The sequence below is a fragment of the Hakea prostrata genome, chromosome 4 (genome assembly GCF_041222555.1).
Source record: "Hakea prostrata isolate BN-2017 chromosome 4, UWA_Hpros_2, whole genome shotgun sequence".
NCBI lineage: Eukaryota > Viridiplantae > Streptophyta > Magnoliopsida > Proteales > Proteaceae > Hakea > Hakea prostrata.
Window position 1 is genome coordinate 12,827,432 of NC_142603.1, and position 8,554 is coordinate 12,835,985.

Consider the following 8,554-nt stretch of genomic DNA (forward strand, 5'->3'; position numbering starts at 1 on the left):
AATAGATAGATCGTATTAAACAAGTTTTACCAAATGTTTTCCTTTAGAAATAGACATCTTGATGATTTATCTTTGATTGTAGCATTCCATCAATATGAGACCCATACCAATCACCTTTAGAAATGTACTGTATTGGACAGTTAAATTACTTACACCTTAAACCATCTTAAAGCATGGTGTAGACGATGCATGGTAAGATTTAGTAATGGCTCATACGGATTTGAACCTTCTTTTCCATGTCAAACGGAAGTTGGCTCCTTCAGATTTCAAGTTCCAGTTTAATGCCATCACATTTTAATAAAACTTTACAGGAATCATGAGGACAAAACCCAAGATTAACGTGTTGTCACTGAACTGTATTTGAATATGAAATCAAATGAATCCCAAGATACCATGTTTAGCTCCAAGGGAAAGAAAAACGAGGAGTTACACACTAAGTAACAAACAACCAAGAGGAAATCAAATACAGAAGGCTCCAGCTGTGTAGTTGGTTTCTGCTCATGAACTCATAAAAAGGTGTAGCCAAAGAGCCAAAACAAACTTATAAGAATTCAGGAATAGAATATCAATAGCAATGAATCATGATATCCACATTACAATGAATCAAGTAAACACTGATTACATCCATCAATGTGCTTCAGTAGATTTTCACTGCTCAAAATTCCCCCAAGGATGAGACTGAACTTTGAACGTCTCAGCCCAAAACCAGAAACTATGTTACAAAATGATGATACAGCATATAACATAAAAAGGAAAGCATGAATTAAAGATTACAAAATACCTCTATGAAGGAAGATCAGCTGATTGAATCTAGAGCTGGCTTCAAGAGTGATATTTGTAGTTTGAATTAGAGAAGGGATTTGTGACCATCCTCACAAGCCAACCTCCTGATGCAAAACTTTTTCAAGTACTAGTGACACCTGAAGCCCAAGGAACAATCACTGGTGCGGTTGGGTGGGAATCTCTGTAAGATTTAGAGTACTTGTATTGGAAGTTCTTTCTAGGTTTTTCTGCCTGTATTTGAGAACGAGAAAAGGACAACCAGTTATGGTAAATATAAAGATAGACTCAAAGATGATGGGAATCCAGAATAAAGAAAAAAATGAAATAAAGCATTAGAAAGGCTCATCATGACAAATCGTCAAGCTTAGAATGTTAAATAGTTTTTGTTTCAACATACCATGATGGTAGGACTGTAAATGAACTAGATATTATCTGGATCCAAATTCAGATCCAGCTAGTTTGTTCAGATATGGATGTCTAGATACAGATACACCAACGTCGTATCTGATTACAACAGGATTCTTTTGTAATATATCCTATTCATAAACAGTCAGTCACCTATCAATAGTAATTTTATAAAATTGATGATTTAAGGTCTATTGTAATGGCATTTAACATAATGAGAAGGGTATTTATTGAGAAAGATTTTACATGATCATCAAAGAGGCATAGACAGGAATGAAAATTGTAGGTAATGAGGATCAAAAGATAGAAAACGACAACTAGATATCTGTAAACGTTTTTTAATTCAGACATGCCTGCCTATTCATATCCATAAGGTTATTTCAATGGAATAACTACACAAACCAAATATGGGTATGACAACAATCAGCCTATATCTGGTCCATTTATAACCTTAGATAGTTGTTATTGCGATAAACTATTATGATATAAATCATGCAGTGGAACAGAACCCTATGGAGATAAGTCTGTGGATACCTTGGAGACACTGTATGTAAATGTCACATAAGAAATTTCCAAGTTATAGATACCATCCTTTGGCCTCTGAATGAAGACAAAGTCCAAGTCCAGGCTTTTATGTGAACTAAATGGTTTGAGTGCCAGTAAGCAGGTATGAAGAATCCTCTTTATGAACTTGTAGGTATGGTAGTGAATTACATACTCCATTAACTTGTTCTCATATACAGGAAAGATCTCCATCTCAATGGAGATATACAACTCAAACCTCAAATCCTACCTGAATTTACATGTCACTTGACTAGTATCCCATTACCCTGTTCTCATATACAGGAAGTTACCCATTTCCATGAGGAGATATAAAACTCAAACCTCAAACTCTACCTGAATTTACATATTGCCTGGCTAGTATTCTCACCAAATGCAGGCAGTTATTACCTAGATAGCTAACAAGGCCCCCTGACAAAACTACTAATTAATGATGCTCATGGAGATCAAACAGGAATTAAAATATGAAATCCAGATTGTGTATAACTAGTTAACTACCACTCTCTCTGGTCCATTACCCAGCAATCAAAACTTAAAAAGGGGAAAAAGGTGCAATAACAAAGTCAAAGCCTTACAAATTTCAGCCAGCATTCTTGATGTTTGTGTTCATAAATATCTGGCGAATAGCACCCTGTCTCAGAAGGGCAATAAACCCATATATTGCATTTCATTTCACCCGGCTTTGCATCTTTAGCCTGATCCAAGCACGCCTGACAACAGTCAGCAGCACTTTCCACATGGTGGGTAAGACCCCACCTGACTGCAGCCCCACCATAATCTGTATGAACCTCAGCATGGCATTCAGGTGGAATTCGCGGGCCAGGTAAAATTTGATCCTCTGGAGAACCAACAAGAGTGGAAGTAAATATACATTCAATATCACAATACACAAACGTAATGATACCAAAGAAACATATCAAGTATGAAGCCTGCTGCTGGCATGGAGATAACACAGACTTTGACCCAATTTTTGGGGAAATAAGCCTTTGGCCATGTTATTTATTGTCCAATGGACTTTCTATCCAATACTCCTTTAATGGAACAAAATTATGAGTAGAACGTTGGAATACAGGTCTACTTTATTAAGGTTAGTTCAAGATAGTTTACGTCATTCAGTAATTGTCATTTCCTTGATTGTTATGGATAGGATAAGAATTCTGCTTGAATGGAACACGAATTCCTACTTAGCTGATAGTCTACTGGTGTTCTATTTATTCCCCATTTCTCATTCGTAATTTTCCATTTTCCATTTCTCATCTCATTTCTCCCATCCCTCTCCATCTTTCTGTTTAGAACTCAGTTCTACCTGCTTTTGTTCTGTTTATAACTTTATGTGCATGTAGCAGACCAATTAAACTGGAATGGGGCTGAGTTTGTGGTGGTATTCAAATATTTTGTCCACCAATCTGATTAGAGTACTTGACCAGTTTTTGGACCATATATAAGCCATTGGCTTTTTTCTTAAAAACAAAATAAAATAAAAAGAATCTTGTTCTTTGTCTTCTTCACCGTGAGTCAGACTTTCAATTGAGCTTCTGATCCTAGTAATCTAACGATGAACCCCATCACCTGCTAGAAGCAATCAGCCACTGTTTCAATCTCTGAAACTTCGTGATCATAACACAACGAGAAGAAAAACATATCAAAACTTTCTATGATAGGAGTGAAGGTCAATGTAACATTAGAAATTAGAGGCAGAATTAAAACAAGGTTTAAACAACAAAAAGAAATGATCCTTTACCGAGTTCTAGGTCCCACTCAGGTTTGTCCACATGTTCCTTATGGATGATTTCAGTCGGCATCCAAATGCCAATTTTCTCAAGTAGCACAGTCCAATCAGACTCCAAAGCTCTTAAAAGCTTCTCTGCAGAGAAGATCTCAAGGTATACCAAACAACAGGATAATCAATTTTCTACTACACAATAGACAGAAATACAAAGAAGCATGCCCAGGAAAGGAAAAAGATTATACGGGCTTCTTTGGCTGGGATGGTTGAATTCAAGTCTACCCGTCGGCGTGCTAATAGTTTGACCTCTTGCAGTTTTTTCTTATGCCAGCTCTCCACTGCTTCTGCTTGTCAAAGAAAAGCAACCAAAAGAACTTGTGAGACTTAATATGGGGAGGGAGAGGGAGAGAGAGAGAGAGAGAGAATAAAAAAGAGCAAAATATCTGCAACTTAAAGATGAGTATCCTATAGCTGGTCGAAAGTTTCAGATTAAAGGTGATTCTTTCTTTTTCTTTTCTAATAATGAAGATTCCTTTTCTGGGAAGTTATGAAGGTAATTCACATTCTACATCTCAATATGCTGCAAACTAAAGGTGAATTTGCTTATTATGCTGAAGGCATGGTCTTTCCAAGAAAAAAAAATTATTTCATGGGTAATTATTTAAATGTTAAAGCTTGTAGTCATCTAGCAAGGATGTAAGATTATGTAATACATCTTAAAGCAACATCAGTTTTCTTTCTTTTCTTTTCTTTTTTTCCTTATCATTTTTGTCATGAATAAAATTTTCATTGCATATTTTGTGCCTCAATGGAAACACATACTGGCCTAAGAGATGTGACATTGTTCTAAGGAGAAAGCAAAAAGAACAATACCTCCATATATGCAACCCCAGCAATGCACCCATAAGGGTTTTCGATAATCAATTTGATCAACAATCCTTAAGCGCACAAGTATAGTGTAGGAACCATTTGTCTTGTTTCTAGTTGGTAATTAATCCACCATCAACAACAACAAAAATAAGCCTAGTCCAAATCAAGGGGGTCGGCTACATGGATTTGCCCTCCAATCAGTTATATTTGAGGTTATGCTAGATAAAAGGCCTAAGCAATGTATATCCTTTCTTAACACTTCTCCTAAGGTTATCTAGGTCTGCCCCTAACTCTTCTAGTTCCTTCAATTTGGATTATATCACTTCTCCGTACAACGGCATTTATAGGCCTCCGTTGGACATAGTTGTGCCACCTCAAATGACTTTCTCATAACTTATCACTTATGGGAGCAACTCCCAGACCAACTCTAATATGATCATTCCTTATCCTATCCTTCCAGTTTTGCCACTCATCCATCTTAGCATACTCATTTATGCTACACTGAGTTTATCATATGATTCTTTTTAATAGTCCAACATTATCACCGTACATCATAGTTGGTCGAACGACGGCCTTATTGAATTTTCCTTTTAAACTTTAGTGGAATACATTGATCACAAAAGACCCCGGACATACATCTCCACTTCATCAACCCTATTTTGATTTTTTGGGAAACATCATCCTCTATATCACCTATTTTATTTATGATCAAACCAAGGTACCTAAAACAACCACTTTGAGGAATCTCCTTATCGTCAAGTTTCACCACCTCATTGTCTGCCCGATCATGACTAAAGTTACGAACTATATGTTTTGTCTCCGTTCTACTTAGTTTAAAGCTTCTCGATTCCAAAGTTGCTCTCCATGATTTTAACTTGGTATTAATTCCTATTTGAGTCTCATCTATCAACACAATATCATCAGCAAAAGGCATACGCCAAGGAACCTCGTCTTGAATGTCTTTGGTTAATTCCATCCATTATAAGTGCAAATAGATATGGGCTCAAAGTTGACCTTAATGGTAGCCCAACTGTAATTGAGAATTTACTTTGTCCCCCCCCCCCCCACTATTCTTACACTTGTCATTGAACCATCAAACATATCCTTAATTAGGTCCACGTATTTAATTGTGACCCTTCTTTTCTCTAGTACTTGCCAAATTAATGTTGTAGGAATTCTATTATAAGCTTTTTCTAGGTCAATAAATACCATATGAAGGACTTTCCTATACTCTCTATACATTCCCATAAGTCTCTTAATTAGGTAAATAGCCTCTGTCGTAGATCTTCCCGATATAAACTCAAATTGGTTCTCCATTATTGAGGTTAAGTGTCTTAACTCTTAAACAAATTTCAATTACTCTCTCTCATAATTTCAAAGTATGGTTCATCAATTTAATGCCTCTATAGTTATTACAGCTTTGAATATCTCTTTTATTTTTGTAAATTGGAACCACAATACCTCTCCTCGATTCATCTTGCATTTTTCCTTTGCTCATAGTCTTATTAAACAACTTAGTCAACCACTCGTGGATTCTTAAGCTCTTCCACCATATGAATAGAAATAATGATAATATAAGCTATTGACTAGAAGCTTGAATTTCTACCCCAGGAAGAAGAAAAAAGAAGAAGTAGAAGCTTGAGATGATGCAAAAGCCGATCTAAACAAACAACAGTAATTATCCACTTATCCCCTTGTAAAGAATAATGCATTCTTACAAGTATAGTGGTGTCATCAGTTAACTTTGGAGATTAACTTGATTAATGATAAAGCATTCAACCACATTTTGTACAAAGAAAAGCAATATCCAAGTTCAGGCAATTAGACACAGAGAGAGACTAAAAGAGCACCTACCTCGCTGTTCAGTCACATTTGCTGTAGCACTCAGCCCTTTCAATTTCTGATGGATCTCCTCAATAATTTGCTGCTTCACAGGCATAGACAATTCTGGTTCCTTTTTCTGTCTGGAAAATTCCTTTTCAATACCCTTCACCTTTTGCAAACACGAAAAATTGAACAAAATTTTAAATCCTATTGACACAATAAACTATAAACCCTCCAAATAAAGGGAGGGGGAAAAAACGATATGTAACTCACCAATCTAATAAGCTCTTTGGGTTCCGATGCCTTTCGAGCCCGAATCGAGTCTTCCATTCTCTTAATCGGATCGTGACTGAATTTAACATCTGCAAAACGACAAAGAATGACAACAGAAATAAACCAAAAAATTAAATAAATAATGTGCATTTATTCAACGAAATCGAAACAAGAAAAGACGAAATACAGGTTAAAAAGGAAAAAGCGCGAGATGGGCGACTCGTGGTGAAACCTAACCATCTAGAGAGGAAAGACTAACCGTAGGAATCGTCATGATTGTCGTAATAGATGTGTAAGGAGCTGTAGACAAAGTGCAAAATGTAAAGCCCAGCGACGATATTGATGGAACAGATGACTGCAGTGACAAGTTTGTAAGAGTACCACTTCCCTCTGCCTTCTGCCCTCGCCATCTCTCCTTTGAGTCCTCTTCTTCCACTTGGGCTGCCTTCATCCCATCATCTCTTCTTCTTCATATATTCTTCTGCTTAGCTCGACGATACTTCAAATCCATCACAGCGTAACTTTTCCCAGATTGATGCTCCCCTCAGCTAGTCTTTGCTTCCAACAGAGGCAAAAGAGAAGATCGGTTGGCTATTTGCAGCTTTATACAAATTCCTTTTTCCTGATATTGGCCATTATTACACTTTTGCTTCCCCTCTCGTCAGTCTGAGATTCCGGAGATATTTGATTTTTGGTTGCCCGTCGAAATCGCAACCTCTGCTTAGAGATTCGTGTCAACATCATTTTCTTTCCATATTACCGATAAGTTTACCCAAAAAAATTAGGAAAACAAAAGTCAAATCGGTTCATGCGTTTCTCTTCGGAGCCAAAATCAACTTGGGTGTAGCTTTTATTCAACTGGGCCCAGGCCCAGGCCCAGGGGAGAAAATCTTGTTCTAAGTAAATATGTTAAAGTGTGGACTAATATCGTGTTTCTTGTAGATGTGTAACATGTATTTCAACATTACGTCAAAAGATTGAGGTCTATTTACAAGTCACATAATTCTTCTTTTATTTTATTTAATCACAACTCTTTGATGTAACTTATAAATGGATTTCAACCATTTTATGTGATGTCGGAACACGTGTCATACATCTACAAGGAAAGGGATGGTCCATTTCTGACAAGGAAAGAGATGGTCCAACTAGATAAATTTCCGTTGAACTATTAGGTGAGATTTATCACTGTTGGATCGTGCATCTGGAAATCTCGACCACTTGTTTATCAATGACCAAGATTGACATCTCAACTGAGATCTTGATCTGCGGTCCATTTCTACTTGCTTAATAGTTTAGCACGTGTATGGCGTTGAACTAAAGCAATTTCACAAAAGAGAGGGGGAAGGGAGCCCGGATCACCTCACCTCCATCAAGGAACACTCAACGCTCTATGACCACATAAATAGGGGTGGCTCATTGGAGAGAACTTATTCAAAAAAAAGAGAAAAAAAAAAAAACAAATGTGGGACCAACAGTGTGTCCTTTATGGCATCGTTAATTTTTGCGGTCATAAAGTGTCGACTCATTAGGGAAGGCGATCTTGACTTGGCAAAAGCTGCGGAAAAACAAGGTTCGAACCCATAACCTCCTTAGGCTTATTGCCTCTACGAGTCTAGATCACCTTCTCGTCAAGGATGAACAATGTGCTCCCTCGACAATTTTGAATCACATAGTAAGAGGGTGGCCCCCACCTACAAATACTTATATTAAAAAACAAGAAATAAAAGTCTTAGTGGGCCTCATGTGGGACCCACCCCCTATTGTGTGCTTTAGAACCATCAAGGGAACACATTGTTCTCCCTAAAGGAGAGCTAATCCAAACTCCTACCTCTACATTGGAGGATACCACCATTGTGTTGGAAGCACCATTTATCATTATAGGTTTTATTCAAATCTTTACTTAGAGAATTTTACATGTGGGTCCTCTTAGTTGAGCCTATAATATTGTCAAGTCCTCTTAAATGGGAAATCTTATATCTAGGTAGTGGGATCCCATCTGTTCACCGACCTACATGAAAGGTACATGGGGATATTTTTGTAAAAATACTCTTACTAATTGATAAGGGGAGCATTTTGGATTTTGGTTCTTTTAACTTCTAAAATCCTAAACAC

General features: G+C 37.0%; 1 protein-coding gene across 1 annotated transcript; it reads right to left on the minus strand.

Moving 5' to 3' along the window:
* Positions 1-7,221, minus strand: LOC149017975 (uncharacterized). The gene is made up of 7 exons (XM_089152305.1): positions 6,702-7,221; positions 6,443-6,531; positions 6,200-6,338; positions 3,721-3,819; positions 3,491-3,613; positions 2,325-2,587; positions 1-1,014 (listed from the first exon to the last, which is right to left on the minus strand). Exons 1-7 carry the CDS (start codon positions 6,850-6,852, stop codon positions 904-906), a joined length of 975 nt encoding a protein of 324 aa, XP_089008431.1. The 5' UTR covers positions 6,853-7,221; the 3' UTR covers positions 1-903.
* Between the last annotated feature and the right edge of the window lie 1,333 nt (positions 7,222-8,554).

What these genes read in the sequence shown, in the direction of transcription:
- LOC149017975 (XM_089152305.1), bottom strand. Translation starts at nt 6,852, where the DNA reads ATGGCGAGGGCAGAAGGCAGAGGGAAGTGGTACTCTTACAAACTTGTC. An exon ending in CCAAAGAGCTTATTAGATTG is followed by an intron (nt 6,339 to 6,442) that starts GTGAGTTACATA and finishes TGTTTGCAAAAG; the next exon opens with GTGAAGGGTATTGAAAAGGA. An exon ending in AAGAATGCTGGCTGAAATTT is followed by an intron (nt 1,015 to 2,324) that starts GTAAGGCTTTGA and finishes TCTCAAATACAG; the next exon opens with GCAGAAAAACCTAGAAAGAA.